Source organism: Momordica charantia (assembly GCF_013281855.1).
Source record: "Momordica charantia cultivar OHB3-1 chromosome 1 unlocalized genomic scaffold, Mcharantia_2.0 BLBB01000001.1, whole genome shotgun sequence".
Classification (NCBI taxonomy): domain Eukaryota; kingdom Viridiplantae; phylum Streptophyta; class Magnoliopsida; order Cucurbitales; family Cucurbitaceae; genus Momordica; species Momordica charantia.
Window position 1 is genome coordinate 17,672,694 of NW_028275157.1, and position 16,816 is coordinate 17,689,509.

Here is a 16,816-nt window from a genome sequence, read left to right on the forward strand (position 1 = left end):
CAGAAGAATAAGTCTGACAAGTAGCATCAAAAGGCGAATGCCAAATGGGAATTTAAAGGGAGATTAAAAAAGAAAACCCCCCTCAGATCGGACAAATGGGGTTTCAACAAAATTTCTTTTTCTTCCTCTTGGTCTACCACTCAGGTCAGAATCTCACCCACTCCAATTAATTGATTTAATTCATTTCTTTCTTAATCGTCAAAGGAAGGAAACAGAGGCTGTAAATTGGACAGTTTTTTCTTCTTTCTAATTCTAACAAAGAGTTAATTGCTTTGCAATAGAGGTCAATTTCTAGAGGGTCGGTTACCTTTTATTTTTTATTTTTAAATTAATGGCAGCTTTAGTTTTTCTTTCTTTTTCTTTTAGACAATAGCTTTAGTAAGTTAGCGGTTACGTATTACCCGCAAATTCATAAGATTATAAATTGTATTTTTGAGGAGCACACTTCTTTTTAGTCTTTTTAGTACTAGTTCCTTTTATCATCCACACTTATTCTTCAAAACTGGCGCCACCATATAATTCATATCCCTTTCATTCTCTTAATACAAAATTTTCATCAACTTTTATAGTGATTAAACCGAATAAAATCTTATTGGAAAGTTTCTCACCCAAAGTTACATTGCAATTAAATAGAATCCATTTTTGAATGTTAGAAGATGGATTCATTTGGAAGAAAAGATTAAACTGAATCTCGAGGTTCGTGCTAATTGCATTGCATTATCTCTCTGATCTATGTTTTAAAAATGAATTTTTAGTGTTGTGGGACATGAAAACTTGTTGATTGAGACATATTAATTTTCCTCTAAATCGCCAACTTTTATGAAAATGTTAAAAATTTCTGATGTATATCTATCTTTACATTCTTGATTATCTTTGGTCTGACTGTGTGATTTCATCCAAACGGATTCATTTCTCTTCACTCCTACATTCCAAATCAAAATTCTCTACTAAAAAGCAGACTGGTACAGGAGGACGCTGCAGAAACAGGGTGGCTGAAACTCAGAAGGGGATGAGAAGCCTGAGAGAAAAGATCAATGAAAGAGGTAAAATCAGCGATCTTTGTATGAAAATACGAATCTGAAGAGAAAAATAATCGGTAATAGCCCATTTTGTAACCATTATTCTTTGGGGAGGCCCCATCACATTAATTACTTCCTTTTAATTCATAAGAAACAACTACGTATGCCAACTTGGGGTTTAGTGCTTTTTAGGTAGGTGATTGAATATTTTAATGTATATTTTTCCTGATTTTAATATGGCGTGGTAGCCATGGGATCACCTCTCTTGCACCTATAATTGTTTCATGCAGCTGCATCAGGCCCCAAAAATCTGTGTAGAGAGAGAATTCAAGGTTGCCCACCGACTGTGGCCACTTCAAGTTCAAAAAGTGAAGCTCATACATACTCTACTCTTGGTAACTGGTAAGCTCTCTCTAGTCTCTCTCTACCTTTTATAAGATGCAAGGAGTTTTCCTTTTCAATGTGAATTCTTACGAGACACAGGAGAATTACTGGGCCTTTACTATTAGGGTTGCTTGGCTTATGTGGATTTTAGAATATTGGTTCAAGAAAATCGATAGATTTGCTTTTACATTTTAGAGGGTATAAATTCTTCTAGTTTCGGTCATTTTTTGTTACTTAAAAAAAAAAAATCTATTTTAGTTTTTATGTTTTCAACTTTTCTCCATTTTTAGTCCAAGGACTTTTAAAAAGTTTATTTTTGACCATATACTTTTAAAAAGTGACTATCCTGGTCAATTAATTTTTATTTTTATTTTATTTATTTCCATCAAAATTTTAACATAACACTTCATTCATTATAATCATTATAATTATTAAAATGTAGTGATAGATTTGTATTAAATGATTTCTATTGTGTATAAAATTTTATAAATGGAGACCAAAACATTTTTATAAGTGTAGGGATTCGAGGAATATTTTAAAAGTATATGGACTAAAACAAACAAAAGTTGAAAGTAAATAGATTAAAATGAACCTTAAAATTAAATAGAAATAGTATTTAAACCATTTTAGAATGAGGATTTACCTTAAAATAATATTTTTGATGATTTTGAGTAAATGGATCTTCTTTGGTTAAATAGGCAGATTTACCCAAAATGTCTTGTGTTCATTAGACATATTTCATTTCTCCCTATAAATTTAAAAAACTCGATTAGTTTTTATGTCAAATAGGAAAAAAAATAAAAAATTGCTTTTTGCATTGTTTTAAAAAAGTATATATATATATATATATATATATATATATAAAAAGGTTAAAAATTTTTGGGACCGCCCCTATGAGTTATGAATGGCCACAACGTGAGTGTGACCTCAGCAGGAGGGAACTCATTAATGGTAGGCTCCCCAAATGAGACTATAGGGAATTCATATTTCACACCATATCACCAATATATGGGAAGTGGGGTCACATGAAATATGTGAACCCAAAAAAACAGTTCAAATTTTGGATTTGAATTTTTGTCTCCCCCAACTTTTTCCACTCTTTTTTTTTTTATTTATTTGTCTTTCATAATAAGATCTAATTATTCTCTCTAGGATATAAAGCTATCAAGTTTGAGATAGTAAGTACTATAAATTGACAGGTAGTCAAAATGAACAGGCTGTAAACTCATTGATTTAGAGGCCATGAGCTTAGAACTCTATTGATTAGTTAGAGGCCACCATTTTTTCTAACCCAAAATATCATAGGCCATAAGGTCAATTTTATGAGATTTGTTGGAGTTATGTTTAAGCTAATCCAAACACTTGGAACATTGGGGGAAAAAAAAGAGGGTAGTTTCAAACGTTTTTTAAACGATAATTTCACTAGGATTCTTTTGTCGAGACTAAAACAGTTGTTATTTAAAAGTTCATGGACTGAGAAAGACATTATGAAAATTCAAGGATCAAAATGATCATTATACATATATAAAATTTCATGGACTAAGAAAGACATTATGAAAGTTCAGGATCAAAATGATTATTATTATATATATATATATATAATTTTTTTTATTATTATTTTTTGTCAACGTGAGCTTAACTCAATGATAATTGACATCTGTCTCTTGACTTTAAATACAAAAACTAAAATAGACATTTTAAAAGTTTAGAGGATATAAAAAAAATTTTGAAAATAGGATTTAAACTATTTTCCAAAAAAAAAAGAGAAAAGATTTAAACCTTTTAACTATTATTAAATTTGATTTATAAAGGTCAAATATAGCACAAAAATTGGACCCTTTGATATGTTATTACCATTGAACCTTAGTGAGATGACAAGAAAGGCATGGGCCATTAATTACTCTGTTGATTAAGCAAAGGTATTAATCATAAATAGTAGAAATCATACGAAATATATAATTATACAATGATTTCAACTTTATTATGATTCAGAAGGAGATTATTTGGTAGACAGACAAACCCCACTTCCTTCAAAAGGAGAATCTTCTCATTAATTATTTTCCCTTTTTTTGGGGGGAAAAATCTTGATTGAATTAAAAAATGCAAAAAAGAGATTGCAGATTGATTAAGAGAATCTAGTAATTATTAAAATCACATGGTTTGAATTTGAAAAACAATTGGTCTCTAAGAAGGGAAGGAAGACAATGTAATGCCAAAAATTTTCTCGCAAGACAAAATAAATTTTTCCCTTCAATCCAACAATTATTTCTCAGAGATGAAATAATTAATATCATCAAACTATAAATGTTTTTCTTTAGTTAGTTAACATAATTATATCGTACTACGTATCTGACAAGAATTTTTCTTTTTTGAAAGTTTTTTTACAAGAATTAAAGATATTATTAAAAGTTCACGTGGATATTAATATATGTTCAAATAAAAAAATGTAAGCATGTGATTTGGTAAAATTTGTAATTATCTAACATTTTTATATATCCATGTTTGTTACAAGAGTTTTCATTATCCTATATAGATTTTTTTTTTCTTGGAATGATTTTGGAGGTCTTTTTTCACTTTTTTTTTCTTTCATGATTAAATCTTACATAGTACTATTAATTAAAATGATTTAAAATAATTGTAAACCTAGAAACCACTTAACTTAGTACCCAAAATGTTTGTAATTTAAAATTTTGAAGTGGGTAAAGGCATTTCAAATTAAGACATGGAAAAGCATCCAAAAGGACACTAAACCCCAAAAAATGCAGTTACGTTATGTGGGCACAATGCACAAAAACTTAGGAAAAAGATTCTTTGATTAATTAATTTATTCATACACATTATTTCATGGCAAGAAAGCACGTAGGTCAACATATCTTCATCATTGTTACATATATAAAAACATATCTTAATCATACTTTAGTCATTTTCCTTCTAATAATGCAAGTTGGGAGAAGATTATTGTATCAATGAGTGCCCTTTTGCCCCTCTATGGGGCTTGGATATATACATGGATTGATTAATTAAAAGTTGACTCAATTGCATAATAGAGATTAAACCTTCAACTTTAGAATTTGCATAATATATAACTTCATCTACTTTGTGTGCTTAAATGGGTAAGACTATTTGGTTGTCTATTTAAATTTTAAACACACAAGAAGATGAAACCATTACACATTCTTAAACTAGAGAGGTCGCATAGGTACTATTTATTACATAATTTGGTCATCCAAACTTGCATAGGTACTATTTATTACATAATTTGGTCATCCAAACTTGATTGACTTGGACGAAGAGATGACTTAAGGACAAAATCAAGTCTAAAGATAAAGATATTAGCAAGACTTTAGATGAAGTTTCCAATACTGTTTCTCGTGTATAACCTTTTGATAAAAGATCTAGATAGGACAGAAAATATGAAAGATAGATCAAAAGAAAAATTGAAACAGCCATTTGGGGATAGTTGTTTCTATAATAATATAAGTTTAGTGCCAAAGTTGTGAGGCAAAAACTTTGCATTTACTAAAGTGTGCGTGTGGCGTAGATGGGGGCATATGGGGGACACAGCCAATTCACCTCATTTATAGATGCTTGCCGTTGGGCACACATCTAAATTAGGCTGTTTGCTGGTTTTCCACATGCTTCCAACAACCTCTCTCTGCACAGTCCTTGCCCTGCCTTTGCTTGCAATCCACGACAGAAACCACGTTATTGCATTCAAATGGGCTCTAAAGAATAGATGAAGGGCTTCACCATCATGTCACACTGATCTGGTTTGTGCCTTGAAACCCCCTCTGATCATTTTTGCACATTCTACAAGGCTGTAGTACTGAAGGCATTTTATCATACACTTTGTGGGCAGACTTCTCTTTTGATTTAGATCATGAACCATGTTGATATATGTTAGGAATGCAAACATAGTGTCTCATGTTGGACTCGATAAAGAGAAGATTATGAGTATATAAGTAAAAGACAACATCTGTGTTGATATGAGACGTGTTTGGGTGAAATTTGATAAGGCTCAATAATATTATTTACCAAACAAAGCATCAAAGCAAGAGAGATTTTGAGAGCTCCCAAACTCTCCACTCTCCCTCGAGGACTCACTGAGCCTTACAGATTTTACAATGCAAAAAGATACCCCTCCTCTCAACAAACTTCTATTTTAACACCTTCCCTCCTTAGGTCGGAGTCCTTATACCTAATTCCTTCTAACTAACAATATTCTTAGGGCTCAATCGCTCTCTACTTACTGCTTGTATGGCTCTATGTTATTTCACACCGTTGCGTTTATAATATTTAATGATTTGGGGTCTTTCAAAATCAAAAGCAAAGCTATAATAGCTTGTGCTAACGATATTATAATCATTAAGGAAATGCATATCAATCACCTTTGTTTTGGAACAGAGTTATTTTTGTGTATGGATCAATAATCACCTTCGTGCATCATGAGGCGTAGGCTTGACTAGCTCAAGACAGATTTAAAGTAGTATTCCTTAATCAATTGGGTTAGAGAAACCTCCTTAATGGTAGGCCTATGGCAATTGACAACAAACAAAAGTACACCAATAAATTAAGTTTCTCTCTGACCATATTCTCATGTGACCTTCAATAATTAAGGTACACTAAGGGAAGGTCCCCACCAATAACTATAATGGTAATGAACCTATTATCTATATGGTGCGGTTGGAACTTGGAAGGGAAGTCCTTGGTGTACCCTTTGATTCTTGAGGTACATGGAAGTTCATTGGACTCTTAAAAAGGCTTCCTTTGGTGTAACTTTCATGGCAAAAAATTACTAAGATGAAGTCTTTAAAAAGAGATGCCTTCCTCAGCATGTATTCGATCTTCGATCATTTTGTTGGAAAGAAATGATAGACAATAAAAAATGAGGCTTTGAAAATGTAAAAAAAACGTGGAGAATGTTCGGTGGAAACTTGAAGGGAAGTGTGCAGGAGTGGAGGGAATTGAATAACGTATTAGAGGAAAAACTCTTATTTTTGTTTTAGTTTTTTGTCGTGAATTTAAACATAGCTTAATTAGTTATGTTGAGGAGGAATCTGAATAGGACACGTGTCGGGTTCAGGGAGCGACAGTGAGACATGGGACCACAGATGGTTATTGTCGTATACTATGTCTGCATGCAGGTGCGTCACTACTACTGCTGTACGAGGGGTATGGATGAACCGCAACTTGAAACCTACAGGTTGCAGGTTTGTAGGCCTGCGAACGAAGGCACTATCCACGATCTATTTGGGGACATACACCCTCCGTCAGAGCTTTACCTCTTGGTTGGTCACCCGTACCTATAAAAAGGAAGGACTCTCCCCAATATCGAAGTAAGTGACTACTCCTATTTTCTATATCCTGGTTACTAGAAATCTAATGTCAAATATATTAGGCGAGACATCGTAGTTTTGGTTACAGGCTCATTTACTCATTGGTGTACACGCTCATCCGAGAGACACACGGAGCTTTTCAAAATCCGCCGTCCGTAAGTTAAAATATCAATAAATGTCGAAAGTTGGAATTCCATCGTTAAGGAAAAAAAAAGAACATTGAAGTTGATAGTTTTTTAATTATTTAAATTAAGGATTTTTCATGAAGCGAAGTCAGAAAGTCAAAATGAAAAGATTTTTGTGAGTACCAATGGCAATGGGCTATCTGCTTATTGCCAAAATTCAGTTTTTGATGTGAATTTTCCAATTTGGAAATGGCATTCACGCAGAGCTGTAAATCTCCGATGGCTTCAAATTCCATCACTCTTCACAGAATCCCACTCTGTTTTCGAATCCCTCAGCCTCAGCTTCAGCCTTTCCCTAAACCCTCCGCCGCCCGATTTCGAACTTACCGCCGCAGATTTTCAGCCATAGCCTGCCAAACAGTTCCTAATCCCGCCGACACCTCCTCCGCCGCGGTACGCTACAATTTCTTATTCATCTCTTTCTCAATTTCTTTCTTTATTTTGTCTTAATTTCCTCCTCGATTTTCATTTAGTTCCTCTTCTCTCTACCGAAGGGAGAAGAGAGAGGTGAATCTGAGCTGAGAATAATCTGAAGCTTTTGTGAGGATAATTCATGTGTTGATATCAGTAACTTAGATACTTGAAATTGAGTTATCAAAACTAGGCTTAATTAACTGAAATCAAAGCTAAATGTTATTTCTCAATCTGTTATTTTAATATGTTGGTGAGAAATGAGAATATTTTAGCATTATTTTGGATGTAATGTTGTTTCTCCAAGATTGAATCTCAGTTAACTTTCTCAACTTTCATAGAACGATATGCAAAATAGTTCATCAGTATCGATAAGTTAACTAAAATTTTCAGGATTCATACCGTCATTTTGTGGTCATAGTTCATTTTCTGACGTCTTCTTCTCCAGGAAAATTCGGCGGACGGTCCCGAATCAGTTGATGACAGCACTGGCCAAGCCGCTAGTTCTTCCACTAATAATGGTTTTCCAGAATTTCCCAATAAAAATATCAATAGGCAAATTGCAGTGGTTTCTACCCTTTCAGCGCTGGCTCTTTTCTTGTCTGCTCGATTAGATTTCGGTGTTTCTTTGAAGGACTTAGCTGCAGCGGCGTTGCCCTATGAAGAGGTTTCAATAGTTGTTGCAATTTCTTTGCTTACCTGAGTGTACTCTCATATTCAAGTAATTATTAGCTCAAGAAATAGAAGATTCATGGGGTGTTGTTATCTGATATTAGTTCACTTTTCATCCTTTGATGACTACTTATTCAGGCTCTCTCAAATGGAAAGCCCACTGTTGTGGAGTTCTACGCAGATTGGTGTGAAGTCTGTAGGGAATTGGCTCCAGACGTATTCAAAGTCGAGCAACAGTACAAGTAACGATCTTTCTTTATGTTCTCCACCATTTTATTCAATGTTCATATACCTATTTTACTTGCTTTTCAACCAACAAAAGATTGGTGTCGAAATGTTACTCCACATTTTCACGACTTGTTTTTTATGAATAATCTGACTTGACTCATCAAAACTGGTTTTCTTAAATTTTTGATAAGTACGAATTTGAAGAAGCTGAGTACACAACTTTGGTCTTCCAGGGACCGTGTGAATTTTGTTATGCTCAATGTTGATAACACAAAGTGGGAGCAGGAGCTTGATGAGTTTGGGGTTGAGGGTATTCCACACTTTGCCTTTTTGGACAAACAAGGGAATGAAGAGGGCAATGTAGTTGGCCGACTTCCAAGAAAATATCTGCTCGAGAATGTGGATGCTCTTGCTCGTGGGCAAGTATCGATTCCCCACGCCCGTGTTGTGGGACAGTTTTCAAGTGCTGAAGCAAGAAAAGTGCACCAAATTGCTGATCCAAGAAGTCATGGGTAGATTCTCTTTTCTGAGAAGCATTAGGTCAAGTTGTCTATTCAAATACTATCTGATAGATTTCCTGATATAGCTAGTTCATCTTATACAATATATCCAATTGTTTGTTATATATATTATGAACAATTTTATTTCTCCTCTTGATTGTAAATAAGCCCTCATAGTCCAAGGATTTCATCGTCGGGTGTTTTATTCCTTATACCGCTCTTCGTGATTTAGTCTTTTGCTTCCTTTCCTATCTGCATCTATGCCATCTATTGGTGGGTTTAATGATAAAATAAGTACCAAGGGGTTTGAATCCTTTGTTTGAGATCTGCCATCTATCCAAACTCAATTATGATTAATCTCATTACTTTTTACTCTTTGTACATGTTTCAAAAAAATGAAATAGTTATACAAGAATTGTGATCGAACAGATCAGTTAATCCCTCTGCTTTGATCTGAACTTCGTTCGAAGGAAATGTCCTATGCTTGGCATGTGGCATTCCCTGAAGATGTGCAAAGAATGCTTCACATTTCTGGAAAATGACCTCTACAGTTTAATCAACAAGTTCCCAGGGAGGTTAAGAACAACGACATGATTTAAGATTTTACATTGCATATAACAAATAATGGTGAGGTTTAGGAGGTTAAATGTCCCACAAAAGCTGCTGCTGCTGCTTCTTCTTCTCTTTTCACTGTACCACATTGCCCAATAAACTATTTGTTGAAGGTGAGCTTTGTTCACTCAACCAAGGATCCTGTATGGAAACTGGGGAACTATCCATAACCTCCTCTACAGGAGGCAGACAGTCCTTGTGGTGATTATTCTCCGGTGGGATTATCAATCTCTGGCTCCCCAGTCCTGCAAGCAGCCCGGCCTTTTTAATTGTTATCCCACTTATGGATCTCTCGCTTACGCTACGTGGAGATGAGCAAGCTGACCCTGCTGATGATGCTGCACAAAAATGCTCCTCCATCGATGTCCACCCGCTGCGTCTGATGTTTTCCAGTTCCTCTGCCACTTCCATCATCGAAGGCCTCATGTCACTATGAAAAGCAAGGCATCTGAATGCAAGCTCAGCCACCTTGTGAACGGAGTAAAGAGTCCAAGCATCTCTATGCAGGTCTAGGAAAGGATCAATTAGTTCATCTATACAACCTCTCCCAATCCTATCAATGGCAAGTGCAGCTAAGTTTACTTCACTCTGGGGACGAGTGAAATCAACCACTTTTAATGCTGTTATTATCTCTACTAGGACTACTCCGAAACTATAAACATCACTTTTATCTGAAAGATAGAAATTTTGGTGGTATTGCGGATCAACATAGCCCGGGGTCCCTTGTGGAGCTGTTGAGATGTGTGATATTTCTGTCATACCAAGTCTAGAAAGACCAAAATCTGCAACTTTTGATTTGAAGTTATGATCCAAAAGTATATTGCTTGATTTGATGTCTCTGTGATATATCGGTGGATGCACAGAAGAATGGAGGTATGCTATCGCACGAGAAGTTTCAGCTGCAATGGTGAGCCGAGTCGTCCATGGAAGGCCATTTCCACGCTCTCTCTGGAGATGTTGAGAGAGAGTTCCATTGGGCATAAACTCATAGACAAGAATCTGTTGGCCTTCCTCAATGCAGCAGCCTAGCAAGCGGACTAGATTCGGGTGGCTCACAGAGGAGAGTAGTTTAATCTCATTCATGACCTGATCAATGCTATTGTGGTCTCTATATTTGATCCTTTTTACAGCAACCCATTCATCTTCATGAAGCCGTCCTGCATAAACTGTACCAAAGGCTCCAGTTCCCAGCCTTTGTTTCTCAGAGAAGCCACTAGTGGCTTTTTCTATTTCTTTGTAGGGATATAAAGTAACACTGGAATTTCCAGCGGCCTCAGATAGAAGCCGCTTAGCGCTTGTCTGACCTTTCAGACACATCGAGCGGCGTCGGATGCAGTAACAGATAAGCGTCAGGACAGCCATTAGAACGGCTCCAATAACAATGCCTGGAAATTATAACTGTGTTAGAACCATACAGAACCCTGTTAATGTGTTTTTCTTAATGAAATGGATATTGCAGGGGTTTGATTTGGTTCGTAATATATGATGCATAAGCCATAATATTTAACATTAAATGAAGCAGTGTATAATTTACCTGCAATTAGAGCAGTGACTCTGTTGCTTCCGCCACATTGGCCAGACACGAACCTTGAAGGATTGCACTCGCGAGAAACTGTAAGAAGCCAAAGCATCCACAGCAAAACAAATGTGGATAAAATAAGCAAACGTATAAAACACTTGACAAATAATGAACTGAAAAAAGGAAAGTATCAAATGTTTAATGCTTCTCTCACTTCCATTTTTCAAGCCTTCGGAAAAGGAAATTTCTTTAAAATCGTTTATTTCCTGACTCTATATTGGCAAATTAACAACAAATTGATAAATCTATGTAATGAAATAGAAGCCAGGTACACCTGGAGAGTATTCCCCAAAAAATAATCTTGTACTCCTAACTACGCTGCTTCTGGTTGGTACGAAAATGATTCAAAGCTCTCTCTCTCCCCACCCAAAAAAGCTAGGGAGAGAGAAAGAGAAGAAATGTGAAGAAATTGAAATGGATGACAAGTCTTACCACCTCAATGACTTTTAAGTTTCTCTTATGTTCCATAGTATACTATCTCTCTCTTTGACTTGTATCATTCATCAGAAATCTAGAGACTAGGAACCCCATTTTAAAACGTTAAATGGGCAACCATTCATGGCGGATATTATGAGCTATAGTTATAAACAACCTACGTAAAAACCCAATTGAGGATGCATCCTCTATTTGACCAATTCTTCTGATCAGTCAGACAATTTGAAAATTAAAACATCGTTGGCATCACAGCTTTCCCTCCCCTTTAATATCATGGTCACATGGTTTTCTGTTTTCCCACCTACATGAATATTCTAACTTTTCACACTAAAAGCATATTCTTCTCAAGCCACCAATATGGCACATAGCCAAACTTTCAGAAACGTACAGAATTGACTTTCCCATTAACAAACAATATTTTAAAGGTTTCTCAAATACCCATATATATATTAAAGGGAATTAAAAACCCCTAAATTCAAAGGATAAAAATGGTAACTTTGAAATACATGATGCCACACTTCGACAGAGAAAAGTGAAAAGGGGGGAAAAGGCCAAATAAGCAGCCTTTGATTACTCCTTATACCCAATTTGGATTTGGAAGTATTCAATTTTTTGAAAAATATAAATAAAAATTTTCTTTCTAATTCTAGCTAGGTGCTATGGAATTCAACCACCATTTTCGCCACCGTCACAGGCCAGGCCAATCAAATGTAGACGGGAAGTAGGCAAATGAATTCGCTCACCCACGACAAGAAGGGTAGCATTGACTAGAAAGGATTAGGTGGCGACCTTTTATTGGCTAGCATATGCCGTTTTCTATCGTTTTATTTTCCCAGTTTACCCTGGCAATAGGTAATATTAGGCTACCCACTAAAAAATTAGAAATAAAGAGGAACCCAATGCGTTGAATATTCAAATAACTCAGATTAATTATCCATTTCAATAAAATAGATTATATGTAGCCACCGAGTTGACTCAACGACTCACCTTTCCGGCAACCGACGCCGTCGTATCCATTTCCTTCAAACCCTTCTTTGCACCGGCAACGGAATCCTTGGTGGTTCCGTGGGGCGTTGATAAACTCAGGATCGGCATTTTTCGAGCATTTTGCGGAATCATTGGAGGCCACTGAGAGCCACCACTCTAACTCAATGACCTGGAATTGGAGAGAAGCGGTCTGATTTGACGTGGAATCAACGAATGCAGAGGACCAGAGGAACTGGCACTTATCTTCTAAACGGGGCAGGAATCCAGTTTCGTTGGTCTTGGTGAAGCAGCTGGGATTACTGCGTCTAATGCCGCAGTTCTCTGGCAGAATCTGGCTAAAATTTGCTAATATTGCGCATGGAATACGTTGTTGAGTACAATTCAAGAGGAGACTGTTGCGATTAGTGGGCCAATAATTTCCGCCGAACAGTTCTGAAACTGATACAGAGAAATTGCACACTGCAGGAAGTTTGACGAGGATGCTCCTCTCAGTAATGTTCTGGACCTGGAATCCACCGATTTGAATCTCACCATTTTCGCTGCAACTCAATCTGATTGGGCTCGATTCTGAGAATCCAAACGCATACCGTACAAATTTAGCCGAATCCCCGGTTCTGCAGGACGTCAAGTTCTCAGCGATAGTTGAAGAAGCCGAGAAAATTGCGATAATAACGATCAAACACTTTTGGTGCAAAGTCATGGTTGACTGCAACTTTCTCCAACTAAACGAGAAACAAACAGAATCATCCCCTCCCTCCAAAAGAAGATTTATCTCCAAAACTAAGCAAAATCAAATCAAATAGCCAGTCACGAACAGGAATTGATCAACAGAAACGATCCAAATTCGGAAAGGTTTCCAAGTGTGAGCAAATCACCGTCTTCTAAACTCGATTATTCTCGATGAGTTCGCAAGTAACCTTAAGAGTAAAAATATTTGAAAACTCCGAAATTAAATGAAGAATTTAAAGCAGGACTGCGATGCCGTTGGGGAGGTCATCTATCCTAATTAATGCTCGCAGACGAAAGCAAAGCAAATACCAATACCAAAGACGAAAAAGAAAGAACAGTTTCTACGGTCAAATATTAATGAATTGAAAACTCTACCTCTGACCTCTCTTGAATGGCAGTAAATGCTCTGTTGATCACACTGAGGCCGATATGAAAATTCTGGTCAATTCCAGAGGCAAACTTACAGATTAGGGTTTAATCGAAGAAAAATTTGATCTCCGAAAATCCTTCTCCAAAATGACCCGAATTGCAAGGCTTGTTGATTTTGATGGAAAATGGAAAGGGAAAGCTGTGGAGAAGAGAAAACGAAGCGTGAAATTCAGAGAAAAGCTTCTTCTTCTTTGAACGTCTTGATGAAGTTCAATGCCTTTAAAAGTTTAATGTAAATGACCAACTTACCCTTCATCGTTTCTAACTCTCTCCCCCCACTCACGCTAATATAGTAGAATTACGAAAATAGCCTCTATCTCTCTCTCTCTCTCTCTCTTTTTTCCTCTTAACATTATTCAATGTACATTTATTTATTCTTTAATTATTAATTTATTTTCCTATAGCATCATGTTTTTGGGAGATATGTCATCAATTTTGTGGCAGTTAAATCTGCTACCAGAATCATTTAAATGCAAAAGAGTTTCAAAAAGTTGAAGGGAACCATTACCATGTCTTTAAAATAAATAACGACTTTTGGAAGCCAAAAATTTGAAGGAGAAATTGCAAAAACTACATCTAGAATGGGGATTTTATTAATTTTGACCCTCAAACCTTCGATTCAAACCCAAATTACTGATTGCGTACGGATACTTGCAAATATGGCAAAAAAAATAGCTTTTTTTTTCCAAAAAACGGAGGTCCAATTGTAAAATTACAAATTCATCCTTTAATATATCTGTTATATATCTATAATATATCACTGAACTTCTAACACGTCTTACCACTGATATACGTATGATAATCATTGATTTACCACGTTAATATAATACATATATATGCGATATCATATCAAGCTTACCAATATAGAAATGATATACCACTGATATAACTATGGTATCTACTGATATAACTTCTTATATGATTTACCACTAATGTAACACTGATATATACTTAAAATGTTTCTAATTTACCACTTATATACCTCTGATATAACCATTATATCTACTAATATAAATATGATATATGTGTATTGATATCATACTATTATATCCAATATTTTTTTCAGATGAAAACAATGATGCAAGATTTTTTATTTTTTATTTTTGAAATATAAGGTTATTATATAAAATGTTTATGTGAACCATGCACGTCCAAAAAGACAAGCTAAAATTTTGATATACTTTATAAATTTTAAACAGTTGATATCTTTTATATTTAGTATCTAATTAATATTAATTTTGAATAAATAGTAGTGATATAGTAATCAACATTATTGATAATATTAGTATATTAATCAACAAATTGAAATGATAAACTAGAATTTAAATGGCTGATATACCACTAAAAATTAAACATTCGATATATCTTATATTTAGTATATCAGTTGCAAATATATTTAGTACATCAGTTGGAAATATATTTATTATATCATAAATTAGAAGTACATAAAAAAAAAAATATATATATATATATATATATATTATGTATAATACGCACATTTGATGTATATCAGTGGTATATCTGATAATGTATATCATGGTACATCTGATATTGTATATTAGGGGTACATCGAGTGTATATCGGAAGTATATCAGAGTTACATCGGATGTACATTAGATATATATTTGATATATATCATATAAAAACTTACATAAGATGTATATCAGATATAGATTTGATGTATGATATACACCAGATGTATATCAGATATAGATATACATCAGATATCATAAGGGTAAAATTGAAATAATAAAAATTCCGAAAATAAAAAATCAAATATTTTGCTATATTTGAAATTTTGAAAAGTTGGTGACATTTTTTGAAATACATAAAATATTTTTGCTATCCACTACTGTTAGTTTGGGTATATTTTCAACCATTTTATAAGTATGAGAGTACAATCCAACAACCGCCTCATAATTTGTGAGTGATTTATGGTTCTATTATATGAATTCTATATTTTGAATGATTTGTGTATTTTTCAAATTGCAATTAATATAGTTATGACGACAATGTTTGATTGCAACAATTTCATAAATTTTAAGGTCATTGTTCAAATTAAAGTATGAGATTAATTTAAATGATTTATGTATTTTTCTCAAGAATCCATAATAAATTATGATAATGCACAATTTTGGCAGCCTAGCAGGTGACGTTGATGAATCTTCCTCTATCCAATCTAGCAACATGAAATAATAAGAGTCTTATATCGGTGTGGTAGTGAACTCGAAATACCAGCTCCAATATTTATGTTTCTATGTGGATCATAGAACGGCAAGTTAGTATGGTGTAAATTGTGCACTCGATATGGCTTTAAATCTCTACCATTTTATATTGGACTCCTATCAAAGGGACAATTGGTTTTTACCTCGTACAATGTTGTATAATCATCATAAATGCGTCAATTTGTAGGGCTGTAGGCAAGTTTGTTACTCGAGTTTGGAAATTAAGATCCGATAGGCTCGGGTAAGTAATTTCTTGGTCCTGTCTCCAGCCCAGATAATTTCTTTATGCAGGCCAATGTTCGGTCCGCTCACAGTTCTGAGTTCGTTCTTTCAAAACTCAACTGCAACCCATTTCACTCCTATCCAAGTTTCCACATATAGCATTCTCATCCCTCTACAACAAATTGTCTTCTCAAAACATATAAATAAACACAAACTCTATATATCCTCGCAAGACATATATTAACTAACTTTCTTTATAGATTCGTAGGTACCAATTCCCACCGGTTTATTTGAATCGTTATATATTAGCTATAATATACCGATATTTCTTTTTAAAGGTAAACTTGAATGCTAAAGAACTCGATGAGAGAGATGATGAGCCAAAGAGGACCACAATGCTTAAAGTACAACCAAATTATTATGGCTTCTAAAATTCTCTCATTTGAAGTGTTATCCACACGGAGACTTTGATGCTTGTGGTTTCAAAAAGGAAACATCACAGATAGTGATGTCCCCTTCTTTCCCATCTAAATATACCTTTTTCAACATATTCCCTTTCTCTCCCTCTCTACATTGTCAACATATATTAAATTCCCTTGTCGTTTTATCTTATAGAGCCATTCAAAACCCAACTATTTCAAATAGTTTGAAAATTAATTCACGTAAATAAATGAGCTTAATAAATTTTCGGGATTGTATCAATTTTTCCATCAAGACATTGTAATTCTTACTTTGTATTGAACTTTAGGTTGAAAAAATGGCTTAAAGAGTATTCTCAATAGAGGTGGGAGAAAGACAATACTAATTAGATTTTTTTTTTTCAATTAATGAGTTTTAAGAAATTTACTCGGTAACTAGTCTTG

General features: G+C 34.6%; 3 protein-coding genes across 5 annotated transcripts; 2 read left to right on the forward strand and 1 right to left on the reverse strand.

Annotated features, from left to right (window-relative positions):
- The first annotated feature begins 3 nt into the window (after nucleotides 1–3).
- On the forward strand, nucleotides 4–6,916 carry LOC111005982 (uncharacterized). The gene is made up of 5 exons (XM_088119999.1): nucleotides 4–144; nucleotides 969–1,043; nucleotides 1,310–1,421; nucleotides 6,548–6,739; nucleotides 6,828–6,916. The coding sequence occupies exons 1-5, from the start codon at nucleotides 96–98 to the stop codon at nucleotides 6,901–6,903; spliced, it is 504 nt and encodes a 167-aa protein (XP_087976125.1). The 5' UTR covers nucleotides 4–95; the 3' UTR covers nucleotides 6,904–6,916.
- Nucleotides 6,917–7,097: 181 nt separating this feature from the next.
- On the forward strand, nucleotides 7,098–8,947 carry HCF164 (Thioredoxin superfamily protein). The gene is made up of 4 exons (XM_022277711.2): nucleotides 7,098–7,317; nucleotides 7,784–8,002; nucleotides 8,146–8,249; nucleotides 8,469–8,947. The coding sequence occupies exons 1-4, from the start codon at nucleotides 7,114–7,116 to the stop codon at nucleotides 8,749–8,751; spliced, it is 810 nt and encodes a 269-aa protein (XP_022133403.1). The 5' UTR covers nucleotides 7,098–7,113; the 3' UTR covers nucleotides 8,752–8,947.
- Nucleotides 8,948–9,069: 122 nt separating this feature from the next.
- Nucleotides 9,070–13,710, reverse strand: LOC111005979 (Protein kinase superfamily protein). Of its 3 annotated transcripts, none has more exons than XM_022277709.2 (4): nucleotides 13,453–13,710; nucleotides 12,349–13,070; nucleotides 10,882–10,959; nucleotides 9,070–10,732 (listed from the first exon to the last, which is right to left on the reverse strand). In XM_022277709.2, the coding sequence occupies exons 2-4, from the start codon at nucleotides 13,046–13,048 to the stop codon at nucleotides 9,423–9,425; spliced, it is 2,088 nt and encodes a 695-aa protein (XP_022133401.1). In that variant the 5' UTR covers nucleotides 13,049–13,070; nucleotides 13,453–13,710; the 3' UTR covers nucleotides 9,070–9,422. The 3 variants fall into 3 exon arrangements, with proteins under 3 accessions (XP_022133401.1, XP_022133400.1, XP_022133399.1); XM_022277708.2 differs by having other exon boundaries at nucleotides 12,349–13,128; XM_022277707.2 differs by having other exon boundaries at nucleotides 12,349–13,265.
- Between the last annotated feature and the right edge of the window lie 3,106 nt (nucleotides 13,711–16,816).

Excerpts from the sequence above, each read along its gene's own strand:
- LOC111005982 (XM_088119999.1), top strand. The coding sequence starts at position 96 with ATGGGGTTTCAACAAAATTTCTTTTTCTTCCTCTTGGTCTACCACTCA. Across the intron at positions 145-968 it reads CCTCTTGGTCTACCACTCAG|GAGGACGCTGCAGAAACAGG; the intron begins GTCAGAATCTCA and ends AGACTGGTACAG. Across the intron at positions 1,044-1,309 it reads AGAAAAGATCAATGAAAGAG|CTGCATCAGGCCCCAAAAAT; the intron begins GTAAAATCAGCG and ends TGTTTCATGCAG.
- HCF164 (XM_022277711.2), top strand. The coding sequence starts at position 7,114 with ATGGCATTCACGCAGAGCTGTAAATCTCCGATGGCTTCAAATTCCATC. Across the intron at positions 8,003-8,145 it reads CGGCGTTGCCCTATGAAGAG|GCTCTCTCAAATGGAAAGCC; the intron begins GTTTCAATAGTT and ends CTACTTATTCAG. Across the intron at positions 8,250-8,468 it reads AAAGTCGAGCAACAGTACAA|GGACCGTGTGAATTTTGTTA; the intron begins GTAACGATCTTT and ends TTGGTCTTCCAG.
- LOC111005979 (XM_022277709.2), bottom strand. The coding sequence starts at position 13,048 with ATGACTTTGCACCAAAAGTGTTTGATCGTTATTATCGCAATTTTCTCG. Across the intron at positions 10,960-12,348 it reads CGGCGTCGGTTGCCGGAAAG|TTTCTCGCGAGTGCAATCCT; the intron begins GTGAGTCGTTGA and ends GGCTTCTTACAG. Across the intron at positions 10,733-10,881 it reads AGTCACTGCTCTAATTGCAG|GCATTGTTATTGGAGCCGTT; the intron begins GTAAATTATACA and ends TATAATTTCCAG.